This window comes from Miscanthus floridulus, chromosome 16, assembly GCF_019320115.1.
Source record: "Miscanthus floridulus cultivar M001 chromosome 16, ASM1932011v1, whole genome shotgun sequence".
NCBI classification, from domain to species: Eukaryota; Viridiplantae; Streptophyta; class Magnoliopsida; order Poales; family Poaceae; genus Miscanthus; species Miscanthus floridulus.
In genome coordinates, this window is record NC_089595.1 from 107125013 (window position 1) to 107152841 (window position 27829).

The 27829-nt window shown below is 43.4% G+C and overlaps 3 protein-coding genes and 1 pseudogene across 4 annotated transcripts; 2 read left to right on the plus strand and 2 right to left on the minus strand.

Moving 5' to 3' along the window:
* Positions 1–468: 468 nt before the first annotated feature.
* On the minus strand, positions 469–11212 carry LOC136512589 (chaperone protein dnaJ 10-like). The gene is made up of 10 exons (XM_066506553.1): positions 11073–11212; positions 10824–10956; positions 10634–10693; positions 10107–10189; positions 9528–9690; positions 9288–9417; positions 1514–1672; positions 1264–1436; positions 1087–1167; positions 469–958 (listed from the first exon to the last, which is right to left on the minus strand). The coding sequence occupies exons 2-10, from the start codon at positions 10908–10910 to the stop codon at positions 878–880; spliced, it is 1017 nt and encodes a 338-aa protein (XP_066362650.1). The 5' UTR covers positions 10911–10956; positions 11073–11212; the 3' UTR covers positions 469–877.
* On the plus strand, positions 1692–9090 carry LOC136512588 (uncharacterized). Its single transcript, XM_066506552.1, has 2 exons — positions 1692–4258; positions 8501–9090. The coding sequence occupies exons 1-2, from the start codon at positions 2698–2700 to the stop codon at positions 8746–8748; spliced, it is 1809 nt and encodes a 602-aa protein (XP_066362649.1). The 5' UTR covers positions 1692–2697; the 3' UTR covers positions 8749–9090.
* A 277-nt stretch (positions 11213–11489) lies between the features above and the next one.
* Positions 11490–14031, minus strand: LOC136511213 (B-box zinc finger protein 32-like; annotated as a pseudogene).
* A 3547-nt stretch (positions 14032–17578) lies between these two features.
* Positions 17579–22995, plus strand: LOC136511563 (phosphatidylinositol/phosphatidylcholine transfer protein SFH8-like). Of its 2 annotated transcripts, none has more exons than XM_066505607.1 (15): positions 17579–17712; positions 17866–17954; positions 18632–18923; positions 19134–19230; positions 19327–19593; positions 19692–19769; positions 19955–20056; positions 20160–20209; positions 20285–20378; positions 20532–20630; positions 20719–20832; positions 21141–21267; positions 21704–22107; positions 22353–22427; positions 22604–22995. In XM_066505607.1, the coding sequence occupies exons 2-15, from the start codon at positions 17921–17923 to the stop codon at positions 22622–22624; spliced, it is 1854 nt and encodes a 617-aa protein (XP_066361704.1). In that variant the 5' UTR covers positions 17579–17712; positions 17866–17920; the 3' UTR covers positions 22625–22995. The 2 variants fall into 2 exon arrangements, with proteins under 2 accessions (XP_066361704.1, XP_066361705.1); XM_066505608.1 differs by having other exon boundaries at positions 17596–17712; positions 17824–17954.
* Positions 22996–27829: the final 4834 nt, after the last annotated feature.

The window sequence follows — 27829 nt, forward strand, 5'->3', positions numbered from 1 at the left end:
CAGCCTCATGTGCGGGCAATCACGTGGCGGATAAACACCCCGGGGGCAGCCTCATGTGCGCGCTAATCGGGGGGTATTTATGAGACGACGAGGAGACACAAGTATGGACATGATGGAGCTTAGCTGGGGTGTAACCGTGTAAGCAAGTATAGAGCAAGCCCTCCAGCTTGGCACCGCTCCTTGCACTGCCAGCTGTCGCGCAGGCTTCACTCGTCGCGAGGCCCCTGCCGTCCGCTGATCTGCCTGTGTGCCGTGCCGTTCTCGGTTCACCCCTCGCGTTCACAGGCTCGCCGCAGCTACCAGCGGCACGGGCGACGGGCCGAGCAGAGCAGCAGCATGCGTTCTTGAGGCTGCCAGAAGATGAGGCCGCTGCAGCATGCGCCGCGCGGCGTGCCGCACCAATCTTGATCACAGACTAAAACGGTGCAGAACGGCGAGGACATCAGCGATTCAGAATGAAATCTGAAATGACACAAAGTCACTTGGCGAATAAAAGTATACAGATACAATGCTAATATCCAGAAAGGAAAACGCAGCTACATGTTATAATATAACAGCCTGTTCGGCAGCTCATATCTGGCTTATAAGCCTTGCTTATCTGCTAACGAACAATATTTTTCTCTCATACCAAATCAGCCAGCAGTACTTTTAGTTATGGCTTATAAACCAATCCAGCCAAAACAAACAGGCTGTAATGCTGCATCGAGCGCAGCTCACAGCTTCATGTTAAAAGCTCGCATCTTCTACAGAAAATTAATACAAAGGGTACTGTAGACCGGATTTGCGTCTTCCGAATGCTACCGTTAGCAAACAAACAAGGGAGAAAGCCACCAAAAAAAAATCACCAAATCCCTTGTTACACGGTGGTCCATAGGCTTCAGTGTGACGGAGTAGCTTGTTGATTTGTGTTCGTTTCAACGCGCAGACTGTTTTCACGACGGTACATAGACTTTGCGCCCTGAAGTTGCACAGAAACTGTTAGTTATATACAACATTAATCCAAAGTTCATGACCCTCGAGCCTCGAGCTCTTTTTGGGTCGCAGCAAAAATAGATGGAGCAGCAGAAAACACAAACAAAAACTTACTTGGAATATAGTTCCGAGCTTTTTCAACGCTTTGGCTCGCAACTTCAAGACATCTTTGGAGACCGTGTTATCTCTCAGAACCTGAAATATCAAAGATCATAATTTCTAATTTAATATGCATAGCGGCATGTACGTGCAATCTTTGATCCAAGAACTCTAGGGGCACTCAGGACTTACCGCTTGGCAGACGCGTGAAAGTGTCGACTCAATATCAACCACATTAATTTTCCAAAGTGAGCTAAGCATGGCATCTTTTTTCTCCTCAAAACTCTTCATAAGTTGCTCTTCACTGTTCTCACTTCCCTCCATCTTTTTCATCCCTTCTTGAAGTTGTATTAGAGAGATAGCACCTACAACGGAAACTCGTTACCAGCGATGAGACCACACATGGATTCAACAAAGCACTAAAGGGTGTCCTTGGAAGTACCTGAAGCAGCATTAACCTGTGATTTAATGTGGTGTCCTTTGTCTCTAACCCACTCAGCTATAAACGGTACACCCATATAAATTCTACTTTTCCCAAGTTCTCTTGCTGCTTGTCGCACATAAATATACCCAATAGTGTGAAGCATAGCCTCGCCAAACGCTGAAATTTTTGTTTGAGACAAGTTAAAAACTTGGAAAGCCAATACTAAAATATCATATGTTCAAGGAATAAAATATAGACATCAGAGGAATAACGCTAATCGGTGCAAAGCACAATTAAACCTATCAGTAGGGCGAAATCATGCTAGGTGTGTCATCTTCCCCAAGTAAGCGGGGGCGCGTGGGCGACTTTGACCCACCGCCATGGCCGCACCCACCTTGGCTGACGACTCGACCCCATCGCCCCAGGCCCGCACCGAGTGCTCCCCCACCTGTCGGTGACGAGAAGGAGGGGAAGCGGATCCGGGCACGCGATACGGCTGGCAAGGATTTGATCCACGACGAGGAGTTGGTAAATTTTTTCAGCCAGCTATGGGTTATTCATTCCCCACCCCCACGCCGTCCTAGGGTTCCAGTTACACCGGCGGCGGAGGGGACGTTGTGCTGGATCCGTAAGGATCTAGTCCAACGGAGGGCATTCAGGCCTGAGGATTGCTTCCCCGTGAAGAGCTCAGATAGGATCGACACCAAACCAATCTCAATCAGCTTTTCTCGGGAGATTTGGGGCAAGGACGGGAAGGAGGCGTACGCAGCTGTTCTCAAGCGAGGCATGGGTGACGGAGGGAGATGGGTCTAGCAACCGGAGCAGCGACCGCGTCCTCCACTGGAGCAGCGTCCACGCCCTCCACCACCAAACCAGCAGAGGTACCCGCAACCCCAAGCCTACCCCCAAATTCAGAATCAGGGAGGAAGGGATCAAGCTCAGGGACGCAGGACGCAGTAGAGACATGCGCGAGATCAAGCTCCACGAACAAATCAGCGTCCGCAAGCTAATCCACCTCCGCAGCGTCAAGGTGGGGGACAACAGAGTCGAGGGCAAGGCAGCCAGCAAGCTGGACTCTACCTTTCACCATTGATCCAAGGTACCGTAAACTCACTTGTTAGAATTGTGGTGAGCCTGGCCATTTTGTTGGCTACTGCACTCGACCAAAGGTCTGTTTCATATGTGGAGTTCCTGGGCACCATATGAATGACTGCCCACAATGGAAGATGGATCACCCAACTGCTGCTTACCTAGGAAGTGCTAGTCTGGGATTAGGCTTTTATCACGTTGAAGTTCCTAGTCTGGAATCTACTCAGTGGCTGAATTTGACAAATTGTGGAGTGGTTCAAGTCAAGACAGGACAGATTACTTTGGCTGAGTTAGAAGGAGAGTTATCTGAAATTTACTTTAGAGAATGGCCTTGGCAAATTAGAGAGCTAGAAGTGGGTAAGTTCTTAGTGAGATTTCCACCCCATAAGAAGGTGGCTGATATCAAGAACTACCCGTCCTTTAATTTGAGGAAGGAGGGAGTGCAGGTTGAAGTCTTAGAATGGATTGGGGACATACCAGAATATGGTGAGCTTCAAGAAGTGTGGGTTCAGATCTTGGGTATCCCTCCGAGATGGTGTCACTGGAAAGTTTTTGCACAAATAGCATCAGGATTTGGATTGATGATAGAGGTAGATTGGGCTACGCTGTTTAAAACCTTTTATGAGGTGGTCAGGGTGAAGGTGGCAGTTAAAGATGCCAGCAAGATACCTCATGAGAGACTGTACGAGATGAATTTGAAGCTGTTTCTGATATCAATCATTGTCGAAGGGGAAGAAGCTTCAGCAGAAGGAAAAAAGGATGAAGGAGGGGATGATGGTGATGGTGATGGCAAAGGTGAAGACAAGACAAATGATGACCTGAACAGTAACAGAAAGGAAACTGATGGAGCAAACAAAAAACCTGGGAATACAACTAAGACTCCCAACATTCAGCAGTCAAAACAGAACTCTGGGTACAAGACAGTTAGTGGTCTGGAGATGTTATCTGAAAGGATGGATTTCCTGAATCAAGAGGAACAGCTCATGAGGGCTATGGAAGAAGCACCACCACAGTTGCTATCAACTCAGGGGATGTTTCATGTGGGTGAATGTTCTGGGGCAAAAGATACAGCTGGCTGTATAAATTTGTCCTCGATGCTAGAGGAAAGTATGACTTCAGTGGAAGGCACAGTAAAGGAGTTGACTCCTGAAACACTTATGAAAACAACAGAGCTTAATGTAGCAGCCAATGCTACTCCAGCTATTCACATTGATGTGGATGATTGGAAAACACCTGAAGTGGGCATTAAGAATGACTCGGATTGCCACATAGTGGGGAACAAGTTCTACAACCTTATCAATGAAGAATCTCATCATTCCAAGTGGGAAGAGTTCAGAAATCTAGCTAGAGAAGGGATTACTGAGGAATGTTCTATGCTATTGAAGAAAATGGAGTTGGAAGACTCAGATGAGGAATATGACCTCTTGGATGATGTTATGGACGAGGGAGTGCAGCAGGAGGCAGCGGTTTCTCTGGGAGACTTGGGGCTGTTGAACAACAAAGAAGACGCACTGCCAGGAAAGGTATCAGATGAAGAAAACAAGAAGCAACAGAAAAGGAAACCTAGATGGGGACCTGTGGAAAGATTTCCAAGGCCAAGAAGAGAACAAGAAGATGGGCGCACTGTGCTGCAGAAAGCTCAAGATTTAAAGAAAATCAAGAACTTGGAAAAAGGTATTCCACCCAAATCTTTTGCTTTTGAAAGCAACGCAACTTTACTTCATAAAGCTCAGTGTGTTAATATTAGCTTTGGTAATGATACTATAGAAGCTAATAAATTGGTTGACCAATTAAAAGAAAATGAGAAATTGAGTTGTGAACAGTTTAGGGAAGAAAACCCTGAGGTTAATCTTCCTGGGGATTTAAATGTAGAAGTGTTAGATACTGATTTTCCACCTTTAGGTGAGATCGACCAAACTGATAAAAATGAGGAGAGTACACTGGTTGACCAGTCTTGGGCTCAAGTTGTCTCTACAGGCAAAGCCCAACAAAACACTCAAACTGTTATCAAATGATAGGTGCATTTTGGAATGTGAGAGGCCTGAATAAAGAAGGCCGGCTTCAAAGTGTTACAGATTTTGTAAATGAGAATAAACTTGATTTTGTGGGGTTCCAGGAAACAAAAAAAGAATCTACTAATGATTCCTTCTTAAACTATGTGCACAAAGGTTTTGCTTGGCAAACTTTGCCGGCTAAAGGTACTGCTGGTGGTATCTTAGTGGGGGTGAACAAGAGGAAATTTGAAACTATTGCTTGGAAGATTGGGTCTTATTGTGTAGCTGGTATTTTGAGGAATAACTTAGATCATTTTGTTTGGAGACTAATAGTGGTGTATGGATCTCCCTATGAAGAAGGTAAATCTGAGTTTTTGCTTGAAATAGAAAGCCTCCTAGCTAACTGGGATGGCCCAACAGTAATAGGTGGTGATTTTAATATCACAATTTCGACTAAGGAAAAAAGCAATGGTATAATTAATCATAAATCGGCGGATAGTTTTCAGGATTTAATTAATAAATGGGGTCTGATTGAGCTTAAAAACTCAACCAGATCCTTTACCTGGACAAATAACCAAGACAAACCTATTTTGGCAGCCATAGATAAGATTTTTTGCAAAGTTAATTTTGAACAGAAGTACCCCCTAGCTTTTGTTACAGCAAAAGCTAGAGCAGGAAGCGATCATGTTCCACTAGTTCTCAATTTCGGAGTGACTGAACCTAAGAAACCGAGCCTGTTTAGATTTGAGAAGTGGTGGTTAGAACAACCCAGGTTCAAAGAGCTAGTTAGAGATATTTGGAACACCCCTTGTGCCTTTGATGACCCTTTGGACATCTGGCAGTTTAAAACTAGATTGTTTAGAAAAAAAGTCAAGGGTTGGGCTATAAATAGCAATGCTAGCATTAGGAAACAGAAGCAGCTGCTCCTTAAGGAGTTTGAAGTCTTAGACATTCTTCAAGAAGAAAGGATCCTTACGGATAAGGAGAAAGAGAAGATGAAGAATATTGAGGGGGAGCTTGAAGCCATTTGGAGGCTGGAGGAGATGAAGGCTAAACAGAGGTCGAGAGACAGGAACATTAGAGAGGGTGATAAAAACTGTTATGGCGACGGGCTTTACTTCGAAGGAAGTACGGAGGAGATCGAGGAGCGTGAGAGCGTGCAAGGGTTCGGCGGGCAGGAGCCGTGATTGCGGTGGCAAGAGATGACGATGAACAGGGAGACGCCGGGCGCCCAAGGGTGACTTGTAGTCACAATCCCAGGCTAATTGTTTCCTTAATGAAGTTGGACTCTTATAGTCCTTACAACTCGACCCTGATACTTGACTCTGGACGTTAACCAACTCGACTCTTGACGCTAACAGACTCCTGCTACGAATCTGGACCAAATCTTCTAAGACTCTAACCCAAATCTGCTAGGACTCTAGATGAGCCTGAATACGACAGCCGATGGTGACCACGTTCCACCTCTCCCTGGTCCGGTTCAGGCCCTTCTGTTGTTGCGCCTTGCATAAGTCTTCCCCACCATAACAAAAACACAGCATATTTTCAAGCTGTGGCTAACCAAAGAAATAGGAAGAAATGTATTATTGGTCTAGATGGACCAGATGGTTGGATAGATGAGAATTCTAAGATGTTAAGCCATGCGGTAGTTTTTTACAAATCTCTGTTTGGTCAGGAAAAGAGTAGTGGAGTTAAGTTAGATAACAACTTTTGGGAAGAAGAGGAGCTGGTCACTTCTGGGGAAGCTGAGCTGTTGGAAGCCAACTTCTCCGAAGAGGAGGTGAAAGAAGCTGTTTTTGGGTCTTATGCTGATGGGGCACCTGGCCCTGATGGTTTGCCTTTCCTTTTCTATCAAACCTTTTGGGAGGTTATTAAAAAGGATCTAATGAGGTTGATTGATCGCTTTTGGGAGGGTAACTAAATCTGGATAGACTTAACTATGGTATGATTACTCTCATTCCTAAGGAACCGGAGGCCAAAACTCTTAAGAAGTTCAGGCCAATTAGTTTGCTAAACTGTAGCTTTAAGATTTTTGGAAAAATGCTAAATAATAGACTGATAGGTTTAGCCCACAGGTTGATTGCTTCCAATCAAACTGCTTTCATCAAGGGAAGGTATATCTTGGAAAGCGTGGTTGCAGCTCATGAGATCATCCATGACGTGCATAGGAATAAGGAGGAAGGGATTATGCTTAAGCTAGATTATGAAAAATCTTACGATAGGGTGAGCTGGAGCTTCCTTGAGGACATGCTCAAGTCTAGGGGTTTTGGTGATAAATGGATCAGCTGGATCAGGAGGGTTGTTAGGGGGGGCTCATTATGCATTAGAATCAATGATGAAAACAGTACCTATTTTAAACCTGGCAAAGGTTTGAGGCAGGGGGACCCTCTCTCCCCACTCCTTTTTAATCTAGTAGCAGATGTGTTTTCTAGGATGCTTATGAAAGCTGCCAAACAGAATTTGATTTCTGGTCTCATGCTTCAGGTGGTAGATGGGGGCATTATTAGTCTACAGTATGCGGATGACACTCTATTGTTTCTTGAAAACAATCTGGAAAAAGCAAACAATTTAAAGTGGCTGCTAATATGTTTTGAACAAATGTCAGGCATGAAAATCAATTATGATAAAAGTGACCTTTTGACTATTGGGTTAGAGGAGGATGAAGCAAACTGCTTTGCTAAGATCTTCTGTTGTAAGAGTAAGTGATTTTCCTATAAAGTACTTGGGTGTACCTCTTCATTACACTAAATTGAAAAGACAAGATTTACAACCCATCATTGATAAGATCATTAAAAGAATTTCTGGGTGGAAAGGTAGGCTTTTGTCCTATGCAGGACTTTGCTCAAAGCCTGTTTGGCAAGTATCCCAATTTATTTGCTTTCTGTCATTAAGTTTCCAAGATGGGCGATTGACATGATCAATTCACAAATGGGTCATTTTCTATGGAATGACAGTGTTGATCATCATAGGTATCATTTAGCTAATTGGCAGTTGGTCTCACAGAAAAAGGACGTGGGAGGCCTAGGTATTCCTGATATGAGGAGTCTCAACCTAGCTTTACTAGGATCTTGGATCTTTAGGTACCAGTTGAATAACAATGCTATCTGGAAGAACATAGTTGATTTCAAATACAAAACCAAAGATCCTAATGTGTTTTGCTGCCCAAATGTTGGTACATCCCCTTTCTGGAAAGGGGTAATGTGGGCCATGCAAGCTGCTCATATGGGCATTAAGTGGGTTATTGGTGATGGTAGGAAGATTAGGTTTTGGGAGGATTTATGGATAGGCAACACCAGTTTAGCTATTGCATATTGGCCTCTATACATTATTAATGAGCAGCGAGGAAAAAACTGTTCATGAGGTCTGGGATGGGGAAAATCTGACGTTAACTTTTAGAAGGAATGTATCAGCTAACACTATGAACCTTTGGTGGGAATTGTGTAATCTGGTTGAGTCATCCTCCCTCTCTGAAGAGGAAGATCATATTCTATGGAGTTTCACGTCGACAGGTAAGTATTCAGTGCAGTCTTTGTATGCAGTGGTTAACCACAGGGGCGTTGTTCCGCAGTTTGTGAGCTCAGTTTGGAAGATTACCATTCCACCAAGAGTGCAATTCTTTCTTTGGCTGCTATCTAAGAACAGATTATTAACAAGAGATAACCTCGCCAAACGCAGGGAAGTTAGTGACCCTTCTTGCATGTTCTGTAATGACCATGAGTCGATTAATCATCTCTTCTTTGATTGCTGTGTAGCTAGAAATATTTGGCTGACTATCTCTGAAGTGTTGGGTCATAATCTGGGTACCTGTTATGAATCTGTTGCCAGATTCTGGATTGCAAATAAGCGACACATGCTTACCAATATTATTTCATCGTCTGTACTTTGGTCCCTATGGAAACTAAGGAATGAAATGTATTTTCAGGGGATTACATGGATAGGGTTGGGAAGAGTTTTGTTCAGGATCGTCAAGATGGTGAGAAGATGGGTACCAATGTTCAAGCCGGAGATTGGACTGCAAGTGGAGGAGATAGCTCAACAACTGGAGATCAGAGCAAGCTCACCGCCTCAACTGCAGTGGAGGGACTCGACAGAGACAAGTTTATCATCAGAGTCGGAGCCATCGGGTGTTCAACCTTTAGTCTCAACAAGTGTAGCTTCGGGTCTGCCTAATGAGCTTTTAGATATCTCGAGTCAAGACTTGTTTCAGTGTTAAGGCCATGAGGCCATGGTTTGGGCGGGTGCGCCTGTACGCAGATGCTATTAAACTTTCTGGCTTTTGCTAATACAAAAGCGGGGTATATCCCTTTTCTCTAAAAAAGATATTCTTTTCCACACCAGTAAAACCAAATTTCATTACCATGGCAACAAAAATACAGAGAGTATCAGTTTAGTAACCATGAAAACATCACCAACACCATAAAATGTATCCATGCAAATGATCACAGAGGGAACATAAGCATGGACAGAAGCTACCACTACTACCAAAAAACTAAGCGAGAAAACGTCTGCCCAAAAAAGATCCTGCAAGCTTAATCGGGTTCCAAACTACACATAAAAAGATATAATCTATTCAAACGAAAGTAAATCTACTGTGTCTACCAGATGGTGAATAAAATCGAAATGAAGTATTTGCAAGACGCAGATGATGCCCTTGAAAAAAATCACACCTTGGTAGTTGTGCACAATAAATACATAATATCATGATGTACCTGCTTCGGATAAACGCCTAGCTTCAGCAATTGCATAGCTGACAAATTCATCCTTTCTCCCATCTACATATGGTTGAAGTCGGTCCTTCAGGCTCTGAGTAAGCTTTCGTTCTCTTTCTCTTTGTAACTCCTGCACCATAGCAAAGTTAATTAAGTTCAACTTATAATCGGCAATGTGAATACTAAATCGAACAATACCCCGGATGCAATTGATTTAGAAAAACAGCAGAAAGAACATACTTTTATCTTTTCTTGAACCTTTGCTCTTGCCTCTTGACTGTTTGAGTTTTCCTCAACCTCCACTGAAGCTATAGATGCTAGAGCAAGCTGGCCAACATAATCTTCAAAATAGTCACTTCCAAAAAGCATCCCAAAGACAGCAGCAGGATCCACCATGTTATCCCTGAATGAATTGTAAAACAACTAAGAAAGTAAGAAAATGATTACAGAACAGGCACAAGTAATTTACTTCCCTTTTTTTGCATAGAACCATGTGTAGCATTTTTATGAAAAGATTATGTTTCAAAAAGAGTGTTAAGATTGCAACTGAGCTTTTGAACAGCATCCGGTTGTCTGTCCTCCCTAAAACAGGCATTCTTTTAAAGCTCGCACATTGTGATGCTATCTAAGTAGGCCCTGTTCGCTTGAACTACTTCAGCAGTACTTTTCCGCTAACAAACAGTGTTTTCCTCTCGTAACAAATCAGCATAAGCCAAACCAGATAAATCACTTCAATCTGAATACTCATGAGCAGACTGCCTTTTTACAGAAAACATATACCTAATATTTATCAAATATCAGAAATGACTCGTGACTTACTGGGGAATACCCTCCTTTCCATACTTATCATAAGCCTCCTTTTTCCCAGGATCACTTAGGACTTGATAGGCCTCTCCAAGTTCCTGTTAAGATTAAGTGATTTAGTTAAATACTTTTAGCAGTCAAACCATACAGAGGTGATACTGATTCGTCCCGCAGATTATGCATGTACAATACCAGTCAATAGTTTGGGTATTTAAATCGGAGAAAGATCAAAATCAAACTAGTAAAAAGCAACATCCTATCACATTCAGAAAATGAAGCACCGTGAATATAACACTTTTTAGATGCTAATAACCAAACTTCACATGGGAAACTAAGAATAAATGCTACCCTTCAAAGCTATGGTACCCCTAGAAAAAATCAAAGCAAGCTTTAGAACATTGATAGTTTGCTTCTATAGTCAAAAGGCCTCAATGTTTGCTGGTTTCAAAGAATTTTATCTTCCGATGGACACAAGGCGTTCGAGGGCAGTCAATGGTTATATATACTACATATAAATAACGAATCGAACACGGAAAACCTACCTGGAACTTAAGTGCCGCGTCAGGGTTCCCGGGATTCTTGTCCGGATGCACCAGCTTCGCCTGAAGAAAACAGGCACCCAAACAATTGATTGAGAAAGGCGAGTTCCATAGCTACCTATCCGAGTCACAACACGCAACGGAAAACAAGAACAACCGAAGAGGAGCACGCCGAGGAGAGAGTGGGGGTCACCTTGATGTAATACGCCCTCTTGATCTCGGCGGAGGACGCGTCGACGCTGACCGCCAGGACATCGTAGTAAGCGCTGTCCTTCACCATGGCAGGCAGCTCCTCTCCTGGATCTCGCCGGCGGCAGCTCTCGAAGCTACAGGCACCAAGAGGCGGTCATTAATGCCAGCGGCAATGGAGGAAGCCGGCGCTTAATCGACGGGGAAGAAGGGCCGGATCTTTCCGCCACGAAAGAGAGGGAGAGGTCGATACCCGCGTCGCTAGGGCCTTCTGGAAGCCTCTGGAAGGTTCCCGGGGAAGTGGAGAACCGGAATGGAATCGCCGGATTTGGGGGAAATCTATCAAATCTTCTGGAAGCAAAGCAGGGACATTTAACTTTTTTTTTTTTCCATGGCACTACTTCGTTTCCCATTTTTACACGGACATTTACGTATTTATCATCGTAAATAGTAACACTTCTTTTTTTTTTTTGCCATTTTTCTCATAACATGCCAGCGCCTCTCCTCCCGCTGCTGCTTCTCTCTCCACTTGCTGACATGTGGGCCCCACCAATCAAGTTCATCTTCGATCTCTAGCCACCGGAGAAGGGGCGAGCATGCGTGCGAGCGGGGGACCATGTTCTTGTGGCCGATCTTTCTTATGGCCATGACGGCCACATACCTGAGCGCGTTAGACGTGCGCGCACGCCTCTAGGCGCCGCAGCGCCTCGCCGTGGTTGCCCCCGCTCCCGCCGCCGATCCAACCGCGCCCTACCACCTCCCGCTACAGCGCGGCGGCCATGGCGACGCGCGTGGAGGCGAGGTCGTGGGTGCAGGCCAGGAGCACCCACGGGGCGCGCCGGCGTGCCTTCGACCCCAACGCGAGGCCCGTCCGCTTGGCCCACACCTCAAGCACCGCCTCAGCGCGCGCCCGGGCTCGGGCTTGGGCTCGGGATCCAGCTCTCGGCCGGCGCGCGGGCCCCGCGCCTCCGCCACAGACGTCGCCGAGTCGGTCGTGGGCACGCAGGAGGTCGCATCGGACTCGTACCCGTCCTCGTCCGGCGCCGGCGATCCCGCGACCGCAAGGAGGAGGCGCGTGCAGCCACTGCGGCGGTGCCGCGACGCAAGGGAGTTGGTGCCGTGCACCTTGACGTCGCAGGCAGCACAGAGGAAGGCCGCGTCCGACGTGTAGTGCATGGCCGCGGGCACGCCGCAGAGCTCGCAGCAGCAGCCTACACCGCCGCCGTGGGGGTGACCCTTCCCCGCGCTTGTAGCCTTCTCCGGTGGCCAAAGGTTAAAGATAAACCTAACTGATGGGGCCCACCTGTCAGCGAGTGGAGGGAGAGAAGCATCAGCGGGAGAAGAGGCGCTGCCACGCTGACCGACTGTGTGGCATGCTATATCAGCGAAAATGATAAAATTAGAGTGTTACCGTTTAAGACGACAAATGCCCGTGGGACGCGCTGTCTGTCCGATGTGGCCGCGCTGCGGAGAACACAGGACAGGTTCGTGAGATAGGGGCACGCGTCAGTGTTGTCAGTTGTCACGTCACGCGGTGGCCACGCGGACATCGGGAGGGACATGGACGAACGTCACGAGGATGCGAGCTGTCTGTCGGGCGCGGGCCAGGTGATTTCTGGTTTCTTTTGGGGATGTGAATCCCGTGCAGGTGAGTACCGGACGAGATGCACAGCTAGCTTCTGCCCTATTCGCTTTGCTGATAAGTTATGATTAAAAGTATCGTTGGTTGATTTATTGTGAGAGAAAAATATTATTCGTTGGCTAAAAAATAGGGCTTATAAGACAAGTGAATAGGACGAACACAATGATATTTAAGAAATATACCTACTATATAGTTGTATAATAGAATAGAATTTTTCCCCCATCTTAAAGGATGATGAATTTCATTTCCATACCCGGAAGTCCAGAACCCACTAGACGAACCAAAAAAAACTTGTGCCAAAATAACAACCAGAGTTAACGATGACCGATATCTTTCGTGATCACCTTTTTTTTTTTTTTTTGCGATTGGTCACCTTTGAATTTTGATACCGCGTCTGCGATCATCCTAAGTTATTGATTGATGAACAAACAGGTGGAGTCGGTGAACGCGTCTTCTACGAGTAGGCCGACAAGCAGCTCCTGGGCGGCTGGGCCGTTCCTCCGCGGGCCGCGGCAACACCACAGTGCTAGGGAGCTGCGAGCCCACGGACAGCCCGCGTGACGGATAAAACAGGCGCATTGGGCTGGGCCAGGCCTTTCTGTGTGGCAGGATTGCTGTGGCTCCTCCTCCCCTGCTGCAGTGGTGGTGAACCCGGTGACTGGTGGGCAGTGACTGATGCTGTGAATGTGACGCAGTCATGCAAGAGCAGACACTTTATACTAGATGGACCGGTAAAAGACTCAAAACAGACCAAACCAATTTTTTAAGGATGGACTGTAGCTAACGAGACCACGTTATCCGGTTATTATTAGGCATGTACAACCCACATACCAAGTTACAGACACGTATACAGACAGATACGTCCTTCCGTGCATTTCCGGTCGTTTCCTCGAGATGCCGTCCTCGTGTCGCCGCCGCCCGTGCTGCTCGTGCTTCTGCGGTTTCATTTCTTCCTTCGTCTCTGGCGTTGATTCAGATCTCCCGACCAACCTCTCTTTCATCATGTCCTTGCTTCATCATGACAATTGAGTACAGTATATTGACAAGCCTGCATCTTCCTTGTCGAAAAGCTAATTCACCACAGCAGTAAGCCAGTAATAAGTGCAAGTCTGCAGTTTTCTCCAAGCTATACTCTGTGACAGTGATGGGATCAGAGTCTCAGGGCTATGGACGGACCGCTGCTCCTTGAACTTGAAGGTTGAAGCGCATCAGCTCTCGCCAACTGCTAACCTGATCTGGATGTCCGCATCCTCCGGTTGCATGGCAGCTGTGCCTAAACTCCTTTTTGCAACTCTTTTTTCTTTTTTTGCAAAACCCTTTTGTTAACTTTTTGTGTGAGCGTTTCTGCCTGCTGCTCAATGCAATATAATAGCGGAGTCCCAGCCTTTCGTCGATCTGTACACAACACAAATGCAACTGAGGCTTGCCAAACGTCGATCTGTACAGAAGCAAATGAATTGACAACTGAACTGAACTGTCTATCCTGCAGCTGATTCCAGTGCATCAGGGAGAACGCCGGCTGAAGTTGCCTGTCCCCAACTGTCAACTCCAATGCTTCCTTTTTTTTCATTATCTAAAAAAAAACTCCAATGCTTCTTTTATGTTTCATTATTCAAAATGCAGGGTCAAAGAACGAGTAGTCAGTGGTGTCGTGTCCTCTGGTTAGCAAATCTAAAAGAATCGAGCGTTCCAGCATTCTGTTCGTGAGTTGCATTAACACCCTTAATAATTATGAGTTTTCAAGAAAACGATTAAAGGAGCAACTGCCCCAACAGGGACCGTCCCCCTAATCTCCTCGAGCTAACGGCAGACAAATCGCTCATTATAAAATCGTCAGTTGTTTCGTTTGAGGCGATTATCCTATAAATCTATATTTCGTAGTGGATTCTGTATGTGCTCCCATTATGTCGAACAGGTCCAGCAGGCGTGTTATTCCCTGAGCACCTACCACTACCGTTTCTTGGAAAGTTCTTGGCCTTTGTGAATCCATGCATGGACCAAAAGCCGGATTGTTTATCCCCATTTGAAAATTTAAATGAATATTTGTTTGGAACCAGTCGTGTCTGTACTGTAAGCCTCTTTCTTGGTTCAAATGAACAGAGATTTTGCTAGTGCCTATCAGCTACTAGTAGTAGATAGGAAATGTCATCTATCATATCATCAAAATATTGCAGAATTCATGAATTATTGTAGGGTTACGTGGCTTTGATAAGCTTAGACCTTAGTTGCTTGCCAGTTGCCACTGCTAGGTACGCAGCTGATTCAACCATCTTTATAGATCAAAACTCGGTGCATCAGCATCACAATGAAGCAAGATTGGAACGTTCAACCGGTTACTCTTATATCGTTTGTGTCACAATCACCGGGAAAACCACGAGATCACTTGATTGATATTTTATATATGCGAATTGGCCGTAGGGATTTTCCTGCTTTATCTGTCCCTTTCACAATACTTTGGACTATTTTGTCCACAAAGAATGGAAAGGAGCAAATTCTATAAATAAAATAAAATGAGCCGTGAAAAACTCAGCCAAGTTTGGTCATGTACCACAAGGCATATGTTTCATCTTGGTCATATTATATATATCATTTATAACAAAGCACATGCTCTCTTTAGTCTTTCTGTCCTGTTACCATATCTTTTATAATATAACAAAGCATATGGTCTCTTCAATCTTTTTGTCCTTCAGGCTTTCATCAGATCACACTACAAACTTGTTTGATTTGCCAACAACCCCTTTCCCGTATGATATGATGACAGCCGAAAACTGCTTTAACATGGTTCACGGGTGTTTTGCAATCAGTGTAACAACTAAAGATATTCAGGTAGGTAGCGTAGGTTCAATGGAGCGGATGCACAGCACACAGACAGACATGGACAAAAAGTTTCCTCGATGCCGACCCCATTGATGTGCCCATTTGTTTGGTCACTGTGCTGATTGGTGCCAACAGAAAAACACAGGACAGTGAGCACTTCAAATCTTCAATCAGCAACTCTAGCTTATCTGCCTGTTCTTTAGCTGAAGAAAGCACATTGGCACTCGGCAGGCTACTGTACTGGGATAGTGGCAGTTACTCGGCCGTTCGTTGTTTGGTTTCTGGGCTGATAGGATCGGTTGATGTTGATTTGTTATGAGAAAAAAATACTATTGACTGGCTGATAAGCCCTAGCCGAAACCAACAAGCGAACATGTTGTGCATCTCAGCAGGAAATTTACTGATATTTTAATGGTAGTTACATTTAGAGTTCAAATCTGTGGTGCCGGATTGAGACATGGATATTACCGCGGTGAAACCATCTATGAGCTCTAGGTAAACATGACTACGTATCTGGTATTAGCATTTTTTTTCTTGGTCTGTTTAGGAATAGGCTACCGTTATATAAGACAAGACAATATAGTATGGCCAAAAAAGATCCTTGTTGTAGCCACGAAATGTAAAGCAAATTATACTACTAAGGCCCCCTTTGAAACATAGAATAGGAAAAAATGATAGGAATAGGAAAATTGTAGGAACTGAGGTGTCTTGTTTCTCTAATTCCATAGGAATTGTAACCATAGGAAAATACATGAGGAGGCCTTTGGATGGGCAAAGAAAAAACGTAGGAATGTTAAAGGAATCTTAGGAGCAAAAATAACATTTCTTTCTTTAATCAACCTACTTAATCCATTCTACTCCCTTGATTAGGCGCCACCAGCAACCATTAGTCCATTACGTGCTTCGTTCCTCGTGCACAGGATTCTTTCCATGAGCTCCAAGTGGATTCTTTTTTCCTCTAATTTTCCTATGGAATTGGAGAAAAAGGAAAGTTTCCTTTAGATTTCCTACGACCATTTCCTACCATCCAAAGGCTGCTAAAGGAATTCATTCCTATGGAACCTTAATCCTATGTTTTTCTTTTATTTCACCTTCATTCCAAAGGGGCCCTAAGTTTAGTCACATCCTTTTGGTAAAAACAACATGGCATGCAGCAGCCGCAATTGATCAAGAGAGACAGCAAAAGATTACCAAGGTGACAACAACACACGGGTCAGGGCAAAGTAACGCACGCAAATAAAATAAGGGTCACCTTGGGAAGCATGAATTCCGCACGAATTATATATAATTTTTTATCCAAATCAATTCATGTTTACTGGAAAACACAAGAAAGAGAATTTTTTCCTGCCTAAATGGATAGAAGTGCACAGGTGGTATATACTACTACTACCTCCGTTTTCGTTTACTTGTCACCGAATTTTTACTGTAGCAATTTTGACCATACATTTTTTTCTACAAAAGATTTTTTTAGATACATCAAGTTTTCACATATATGATTCTTTATTGAGCATACTTTATTAGTGTTATATACATTGAAGTATCTAAGATTTTTTTAGAAGAAAAAATAGATAGTCAAATTTACTACAGTAAAAAGTTGCTGATAAGTAAACACAAACGGAGGAAAGTACTTTACAAAGAATATTTCATCATCACATATTTAATTCCAATTTGATTTCTGGAGAAGCTTCATTCTTATCTTAAAAAATAATCACGAGATGAGACACGAGAGGAGAGGAGTTTGTCCAACTCCAACCAAACGAAACCAATCTCTAATCTGACCTGGCCAACTCCTCTTCCACGCGTCACATCACCGGCACACGTTCCTTGAACGCGGTCTACGGTTCACGGCACTGTTCTGTGGGTCCCCCCGAAATCGTGCCGCGACACACGCTTCCACAGAACCTCCAAATCCAAATGTAAGGGGGTGGTCGGATCTCGTGACAAAAATCCAGGTGTCACGTAAGATGTGTATAGATATTTGACGACATGAATTTATTAAGCCTAATCTATCTATTAGCATATATTTACGGTAATATTACATTGTCAAATTATAAACTAATTAGGCTTAAAAGATTCGTCTCCTAAATTAATAATAAGTTGTGTAATTAATTTCATAATTAATCTATATTTAATACTCACTGCATGTAATGACTAAAGTTTAGGACCAGAAATCAAACACCTCTAGCCTAGCCTACCAGACGCCTAAAGGCACCTGGGTGCACCGGGTCCATGGACTGGACACGCGCGCTCGACCGTTCGGCTGTTCCGAGTGTATGAACCGGGTCCACCTAGGAAGTGGCCGGAACCTCCTCTTCTCCTCGCATCTCCCTCCGGAGTCTCCCCCTCCCACCCATTGAAAAGCAGAGCGGCAGAGGCTGGCTCTCCCTCTCCTCCTGGACACAATCATCAGCTCCCGAAATCCAAATTGAAACAGGTGAGAAAGAACCCCACGAAATCCCCCGAACCGTTTCCTCCCCTGGGTCTGCATGGATTTATGAAACATCTTTATTGGAATATAGTTGAAGTTTCGTGTTTTGGTGCACAGTTCATCAATTACAGTGCTTTTCTCCTGAATGGCCGGTTGTAGGGGATTCTGAGCTTGGCGCTTGTCCCGCGGACCGTTTTTGGTGCCGACGGAGGGGATGTCAGGCCCCCTCGATCGATTTGCTAGGCCATGTGAGTATGAAGTGCTTGTTTCCGTTGGGACACGATCAATCGGTTCCCGACGAATTAGTGCATGCTATTGGTTCATCTTTTTCGTCCTTGTTTCTTTCAAATTTATGGAGTTGAGTAAATTTCTGTTTGGGTAATAACGCTCTTATGAGGGCGTAAGATTAAATTGTTCTTGCATGGTTATAGTTTAATAGGTTTATTAGGGGCTAGGAAAAAAACCAACGCCCTTTTGTTATTGAAAGAAATCCCAATACACAAGTAGATGTTTACCAACTGCCTAAGCTTTTCCTGTTCTCATCAGAGGACTTGAAGCTTATGCTTGAAGCTGGCCACACCTTCAAGGATAACCACAAAATAGAATCTCAGTTAATGCAGAAAATCGACATATAGCAATGTTGTAACATGTGCAAATTAATAAGTTCATAAATCATTCAACCAGTCCATGTCCCAACTATTATTACCATGTACTGTTTGTGTCTGAAGATCTGTTAATACCTATATTAACTTCTCTCTTCCTCTCTCTAGTTTAGCATCAATCTAATAGTCAGGTTGCAGTTCTAGCTCCCTGTAAAGCACAATTTTCTGTCTATAGTCTAACCCACCTAATAGTAACTGCTGCTACGGAACAAAATAGCTTTCTTTGCTTGGATTTAGATGGAAAATTGAGACATCCTGTGCAGGTTTTGAAGGGTTTGTGCATAACGATGAAAGGAAAGAGAGCAGATCTGATGCAGACAACTCAGAAGGAGATAAGAAGACTAAAATCGGATCTTTCAAGAAAAAAGCAATTAATGCGGGGAACAAATTCAGGCATTCCCTGAGAAGGAGAAGCAAAAAGAAGACTGAAAGGGGGGATTCTATCAAGGACATAAGGGACGTTAAAGAGCTTCAAGATGTTGAAACATTTCGACAATGCTTAATTGATGAGGATTTGCTGCCACAACAGCATGATGATTATCACATGATGTTAAGGTACAACACTTCTTGTTCACAGTTCCTTGTTCGCAAGGTTTTGATTTCTCTTTATGCTGCAATGCTGCATATATTCTTCCCCTTTCATACCTTACTAATAGCCACACACTAAACCCTGCACATGTGCTCAAGAGGCCATGATTAGAAGAAAGTGGCCGCCATCCTAGTTGACTGGGCTGGGATTCTCATTTGATCTCATTTGCATTGCAGGTTCCTAAAAGCACGGAAATTTGAAGTTGAGAAAGCTAAGAATATGTGGTCAGACATGCTTAAATGGAGGAAGGAATTCGGGGTCGACAAAATAGAGGTAAAGTTGAAGTTAAAATAGCATATCATAATATGTCATAGTTATCAATCTTGCAGATTAATCTCTATTTTGACCCTTCTTGGTCCCACACCTCAGGAATTTGACTACACCGAGTTGGATGAAGTTACGAAGTATTACCCACAATTTTATCATGGGGTAGATAAAGAGGGAAGACCTGTCTACATAGAGTTAATAGGAAAAGTTGATGCAAACAAGCTATTACAAGTGACAACTTTAGATCGGTATGTGAAATACCATGTCAAGGAGTTTGAGAGGTGTTTCCAGATGAGATTTCCAGCTTGCTCCATTGCTGCAAAAAAGCATATAGATTCGTCCACTACTATTTTGGACGTGCAAGGCGTGGTATGCTGCATTATATTATAGCCAAATATTGTTCTTTACAATATAATGCCACATTGCTAAGAGTTAATACTTTGTTCTTTACTTCTTTGTAAATTAAGGGTTTCAAGAACTTCTCAAAATCTGCCAGGGAATTAATCACACGATTACAGAAGATGGACAGTGATAACTACCCAGAGGTTGGTAACACTGTCAGGGATCCTGAATGACAAGTTTTGTTCCAGCATTTTGAAAAAAAAATCAAAGAATATTTCTATTAATAATTTTACTAAAATTCAAAAGAAAAAAAAATACTTCCTTCTTGGCACTATGTTTATCTTGGCCCAACCTTACAACCCCTAATGCATTTTGGATGCTGTTACAGACACTGTGCCGGATGTATATAATTAATGCTGGCCAAGGCTTCAAGATGCTATGGAGCACAATAAAATCATTCCTTGATCCAAAAACTGTTTCCAAGATTCATGTATGTAATGCTTTGTTAAGCATTGATTTGATTGCGTCTTTCTTGAGTAATTTGATATACATATAATAGTCAGTTAGTGACCCTTTCTCATTTTCTTTTGAAGGTTCTTGGGAATAAGTACCAACAAAAGTTGCTCGAAATAATTGACGAGTGGTTAGTATTTTGTTTCTTGGCCGTACATTTATGTTGCTTACTTCCATTCTAATTTCTGCTTAATGCATGATACAGTGAATTGCCAGAATTTTTTGGTGGCAAATGCAACTGTATTGAAGGTTGCCAAAGATCTGACAAAGGTCCTTGGAAGGATCCCAACATAATAAAGGTAAATATCCCGTCACTTGACCCCAGTCCCAAAGTATTATGAAAAAGAAAACATGAATAAATATCAAAGAAGAAAAAGGATATGTTTCCATATGAGACTTTCAGCTGGACAATGTCTTCTGTTGCTAACTTGACGCATCTCCAACTTGTCCAGAGAGTCCTCAATGGTGAGGCAAACTACGGCAGGCAAATTGTGACCATATCCAGCACTGATGGAAAGATAATCAGTTATGCTAGGCCAGGGCACCCAACTGTAAGTCTGAATGCTTGAGTGTAGAAATTTCGAGAAACATCATTCTCAATCCTCAGTCAGTACTTACTCCATTATTTTACTGAAGCAGAGAAAAGGCAGTGATGCATCAGCCGAGTCTGGGTCTGAAGTGGAAGACGTAGCATCTCCTACTGCATCAAGGAACCTGATTACACATCCTATTTTGACCCCTGTTCACGAGGAGGCAAGTGGCTAACCCTGTACTGTTTAGTGTATGAATAAAAACCTGACACTACTGGTATAATCTGGGAATTATTGGTGAAAGGACACTAAATTATAATCATTCTGTAAACATTCATTGAACGAGTGATGGTACTACACCCCCTTGTTTTCTTGTTCCTTTTGGTAATATGGGATTTTCACCAGTTCGCTTTCCTAACAAGTTGAAATATAACTTTGGGCTACTCATTTTAAAATGCTATTGCCATTTTTGTTATTGTCTACCGTACCAGACTACCAGTATTAATGTGTAACCTCTGTTGCTACCTCCAGTCAAAATTGTCAGCACATGGATCTGCATTTGTTGCTCATGCTTCTATTGAAGAAAGCATTCCTGTTGTGGACAAGGTTGTTGATGATGGATGGGGTAGTCCCAGAGGTAGTCTACAAGCTTCTTCAGGTATTCTACGTTGTTATGTAATTGTTTTTTTTTATTGTGAATCTCTTGCCTATAGTTTTTGTTCTTCATTTTACACTTGTTCAATTTAAGTTAGTCCATGTGTGTTCCCACCGAATTTTTTCTACTATTTATATATAGATAATTAAGCTAGCAAAAGTATCTACTGATGTACTTCATCAATCCTTAAAAAAGTTAACTCCTATGTCAATGTGCTTACATTTATACCAATGTTTTGAGCTTTTGGTTGAGTACTTCTTTTCTTTACTTTTTATAAAAAGGAACTTTGAGGGACTCAGCTTACAACTTAAGCTGGAAAGTGCCCTATAGTTTTAGGATGTAGTTCTCAAAATTACAGAAACATGTGATACATATGCAAGAATATTGTTCTGTATTACTTTGTGCTGAACCCTGAACCTTTTATAATTCTCCACACCAGGTTCATTGTCCTCGAGAAATTTACATGGCACATTTGAAGGACTCCGAGCTCAAATTATCACATGGCTGACATTCTTGATCATGACCCTTTTTGCCATGCTTTGTTCTGTCCCAAGCAAGATGGCTAGAAGGATCTCTAACCAATCTAGTAAGCATGACAACTATCGTGTTGAGTACCCTCAAGAACAGGAGTACAAGGAGGAGTTTCGACCTCCATCTCCTGCCCCATCCTATACAGAAAAGGATGTACTTTCATCGATGCTGAGACGGCTCGGTGAGCTGGAGGACAAGGTGCAGGTGCTTGAAACAAAGCCGTCCGAGATGCCATTTGAAAAGGAAGAATTGCTCAATGCAGCCGTCCGCCGTGTGGATGCATTGGAAGCCGAGTTGATTTCCACAAAGAAGGTAAGCTTGTTCTGTTCAAACCTGCTGGTTTCCATCTTTGATCTCAACTGGTACAGACTAGAACTGTCTGTTAGACTGTTACTCAATGACAATAATTAATACATGAAAAATATTGTTCTAGCCCTTTTTTCTGATAAATGAAATAAGGCTGTAGATGTTGGGATAGTGTTTATTCCATCATATAGAGAAAAGGAAATACTAATAAGGTCATGAACTTAACTATCTACTCCAACTTCCATGAGCAGGCCCTTTATGATGCTTTGATGCGACAGGATGAGCTACTCGCATACATTGACAGACAGGAGCTGATCAAATTTCGTGTATGTTACTGTTCTCCCACCCTTCTTTCTTTTTTCATCTTTCGAGATATAAAACGTGTATTATTATGTTTCCACTCTCTTAAGTCTGATCATTAACTTATTGACCTTGTTAAGGTAAAGCTACTCACTCCCATCTACTGTAATTGATTGTTGTCCCCTATGTATGCCTTATGCAGAAAAAGAAGTTCTGCTTCTAAGATTTGACCGTGGAGCAGCTGTTCATGTCCGGTTGTCCGGAGCCGTTCGTGTATTTTGGATTGCGGCTAATATGTTGAATGTAATGTGTCCATCTGTAGGAGTGTGTAACAGTGTAAGTATAGTAGGAAAACAAAATAGGTGCGTTGTGCGGCTTCGCTCCCCCTCCCCCACATATATCATGTTCCGAGTTCTCCAGGCCTACTGGAACTGGAACGACGAGTTGTTCAGGTCAACAGTGTGTTGTCTGGATTCGTCAAAAAAACAATGTGTTGTCTGTGTGGTCTAGCACTTGTGTGCTAGCCTAAATTGTAATCTTGCAAGTTGGTGCATAGCTGATTGCGTGCTAATACGTACGTAGTTGTGAATGAAACCGCATGTGCTCGTGTTTATGTAAAAAATAAAATAGCAGCAACAAAAAAGGGCCCCTCCCCTGCAAAGATGTGGCGTAATCTATTTTTTCATGCGTCTATTCATCGGCCATTCGGTTAGAATTATATCATGTAGCATAATATTTTCATGCGATCAAGTTTTAAGGGTTATATTTTTTTAAAGCGTATCATATAGCCGTATCAAACGGCTGCAGACGTACTACCTCCGCCCCTAAATAACCATCGTTTTTGCTTTTCTACAAACAAATTTGACTAAACTAGCAAAAAATAAGTAATCAAATTAAAGCACGACTTTGTACCCCAAAAAAAAAAAATTGAAAGTTTTTTGTCCAATGCAAACCACACAAATATTTAGTTGTAGATATATCATAGCTTTAGTTTTCATACGATGCATGTATTGTTACAGTAATATCAAATTATGTGCTTCCTTTGATGAGGATCCACAAATAATATGTAATTCTAACATTTGATTCAAGTCGATAAGGATTTAGTTGCCGATATGTGCTGTTTTGTACATGGATGATTATGAAAGAGACGTCTCTCTATTTTACATGTTGTGGCACTCGTTAGGGTAGCGCTGGTGCATGCGTACAATGCAGAGACACATCAATTTAGACTAGACTGGATTAACTGAACAATCAACTGAACCAGATTTTAATAATATGATAAGTTTTGTTCTTAATCAAAATTGCATTAACAACTTGAGTGTGGAAATCTTTATTTTATAGAGAAAGATAGATTAGATTGGATGATAGATTATGTAAGATTTCAGTCACGGATATTTATTATAGAGAGGGATAAATATTTTAAAGATCCATGATACTATATTCGTTATTCATTATTTTTGTTTAGTAAAAATGAAGAACAAAATCACGTACACAACGGAACGTGGGTTTCCATCTAACGAAGGAAAAAAAGAACAAAAATGGAACCAGAAAAGGATACTCGGACAGAAACGTATTCCACGCAAAAACAAACAGAAGGTTCCACGATGGTCGAGACCGAGACACTTTAGGATTGAAAGGATCAAGATGCCTAAGAGATGGGTGAATTGAGTTAATTCTAAAATTCTTTGTAATAATTAAACCCAATGGTTAGCCCACTTTACCCCTTGTGCCTAGAAACTGTTTCTATTGTTCTACCGCATAAAACTTTAGCAACCTATGTTTCAATCCTACTCTAGCATGACAATTCTATGAATGTAAAGACAAGAATTGAATTGCTCAAAGTAAATGATTAGAATAAAGAGAGAAGGAGGAATGCGGCGATGTTTTGCCGAGGTATCGGAGAGTCGTCACTCCCCACTAGTCCTCGTTGGAGCACCCGCGCAAGGATGTAGCTCCCCCTTGATCCGCACAAGGATCAAGTGCTCTCTACAAGTTGATTCTTCGACACTCCGTCGCGGTGAATCACCCACAACCGCTCACAACTTGAGTTGGGTCATCCACAAGCTCCGCCGGATGATCACCAAACTCCCAATCACCATCAAGCCATCTAGGTGATGGCGATTACCAAGAGTAACAAGCACGAACTCTCACTTAACCACGACAAGCCTAATGAGAAGGGTGGATGCACACTTTGCTACTCTTACTTTCACTAATGAGGCCTCTCTCTTGGATTCTTAAATCACAATCACCTCATTAGGACCTTGCTCTTCTTGGCACTCTTAAGGGTGTTTCTCAGCTGTTGGAATGAGCAAAAGTAATCCCTCAAGTGAATAGAGAAAGTATTTATACATCCTCATTCAAAACGAACTGTTATGTGCCACTGCGGGGTGATCGGACGCTTCGATCAAGGTGACCGGACGCTCCGATCAGTTCTTCCCGCCACCGAGCAGTTAAGTTATGACCAAACATTGACCAGCGTCCGGTCAGCACTGACCGGACACGTCCGGTCATGAAAACTGCCCTCTAGAACCTTACTGATGTTGACCGGACTCTAGCACCCAGCGTCCGGTCACTTTGCTGTTCAACGTCTGGTCGGTAGCCGGAACCTGACCAACGTCCGGTCAGCACTGACTGGACGCGTCCGATCAGGATTCTCCCTCTCTGGACCCTTAATGGAGTTGACCGGACTCTGGCACCCAGCGTCCGATCACATTTCATTCAGCGTCCGGTCGCATCCAGACGACTTCACCTTAATCAAATGAACTGACCGGACTCTGCGCCAGCGTCCGGTCACACCGGAACCAGCGTCCGATTAATATTTGACCCTCCATTCACTTCCAACTCGTAATCATATGTGAATGAAGTTTGCTCCAATTGATCTAAGGGCTACTTAGGAGCTACCTAGTGCTAGATTTGACAAGTGTGCACCACACCTAACCCACTAGACTCACCTAGGTCAAGCTACCCGTCCATACCCCCCTTAATAGTATAGCCAAAGGAAAAACAAAGTCATAAACTACTCTAAGTGTCTCTTCAACACCAAATGACACTTAGAACTAGTCCATCCTTAACCTTGTCGTCCATCCTTTGAAAATCGAAACAATTTCCATTGTAGGGGCATGACAACCGTGATTGCCCAATCAATTGCCATTACCATAACCTAACTTAATTGCATCAACCAAACACACGTTAGTCGCAGTAATCTCGTATTGTCATTAATCACCGAAACCCAACTAAGGGCCTAGATGCTTTCAATCTCCTTTTTTGTGATTGATGACAATACAACCTTGAGTATGTAAAAGAGATGAGGTTTTCAACATGCTTGGTCCATATAAGCTTTTTACAATAAGAACAAAAGAGTTAGACAAGCTTATATGACCCTGTAACACCTCAGGTGTTTGTCACCAGTTAAGCAATGGGTTTAAGCTTAAACATGACAGATTAAGAGACGATGGAGATGTCAAGATCAAACCTATGGAAATAAGCCCCAACCTAAACTCGGATATTGCACCCTTGCTTACATATGGACCCTTGTTAAGATTATGCAAGAGTAATTCTAAACATGCTTCTTCCATGTACATTACATCCACATGCATCCATCTAGACCCGTGGAAAAGTTTCATGAAGTTTGGAATCAAAAAGTCACATAAAATGATAAGTCATATCTTTGCATGAATTGCTTTATCAAGTGAATGGAAACATATGAAATCAACCAAACCTTGTAACCTTGCTCAAACAACTCTAATTGAACTCTACAACAAAAGTTATGAAGGGTTCGTGTTGAGCGAAGGTGGTGAAAATGTCCGAAAATAATGGAAACCCTATATTTTGTAGCAGAAAGGACTTTGCGTTGACCGAGAAATAAAGTCGACTTCTGGACCAGATATGAGGTTTGACCAAAAATGAAAGTTGTAGTCCATATCATGTAGAACAAACTTTGTTTTTGGACCAAGAGCTGGATCAACTTGGAAATAAGTCAAACAGAGGCTCGAAGTTGGAACCTGCTGCTGATTTCAACACTTAGAATTATTCTAAGTCAGTTTCGCTAAGCAACAACGTTGGCATTCCGCGTTCTCCAAATTTTGCTAAGCAACTTCAGTTGATCCAAATGTAAAAGTTGGAGCTTACATGATGGGGAAGAACATATAAGAAGATGGCACCAGTTGCATTTCATTTCGACCATCAATTTTGGATGTTTGCTTGTCGCTGTCAAATCACTGACACTATCAAGTTTAGTACTAATTATATGCTAATCCAACAGCCTAATGGCCGAGCACCCTTAATCAAAGTCGAAGAGCATTCTGAGGACAACAATTTTTCTATAGGCGCCAAGGTCCGAATCTGCACCGAATATGCCGAAAAACGAACTCCAAGTAGGGCTCCATCGCGCGCGCCACGTGCTCGATAGTTTGTCTGCGTGGACGCCATGCACCAGAGCACGTCCTGCCATGGCCGACGCGCGTCCTACCTCGTGCCACGCGCTGCTGAACGCCCTTCTCCTCCATAACAGAGCGCCAGGGCTGCCCCATCCCTCGCCCGTCCCTTCTCGCTCTCTCGCTCACGCTCTGGCTGCACCAGAGCGATGCTGCCATGGCCGCCGTCGCCGAACTTCCTTGCCGTCGCTGCTCCCTCTCCTGCAGCCCCTCCAGCGCCGCCACCGAGCAGTCCCATGGATGCGTGTGGTCCCACCGGTGCTCGCGCTGCCCTTCTCCTTGGCCCGCCGCCGCCGGCGCTCGCCTGCCGAGGATGGCCGCGGTCACAGCCGCCTGCTCACGTGGCCGGTCCACCTCGGGCCACCTCTCGGCCATCCGAGACCACCAGCGGGCGCGCGCGGGACCCCTAGTGCTCACCCGCCCCTCAGCCGCCGACGACGTGCCTTCTCCGGCCGGATTCCGCGAGCTCCGACGACCTCTCTGTTCAAAATTCGCGTCAGGGACTTCGCGCGACAATTCGACAAAGTGAAGGGGCCTAACTGCATTGTCATAGACTCATGTGAATAGTGCGTGAGGACTGGTTTGTAATTATTTTGCAGGAACTTTGGAAATTCATAGTAAATCGTAGAAAATTCGTAAAATAGTAAATGAGGACTTTTTGGAATCCTTGTGAAATTGTCTATGCAGTGGATCTATAATATGGCATGTTTTAGTTTAAATATTTTGCGGTAAAAATAGATTTGTGCAGTAAGGTTTTAATGCTAGTTGAATTTGTTATTTTTCATAACTATAGATCTAGGGCTCCAAATGAAGTAAAATTTTTGTGGCATGCTACTCATGTGATAGTTGATGTGTGGTAAAAATTTCATGAGTATTGGATGAAGTATGAGTGAGTTATAGGTTTATCTTGCTCTCACATGAATTCTTGCTTTAGCAACTTGTCTTTTTCGTAGAGGTTGCTATACCTATCCAAATGGAGTGAAATTTATACAGTA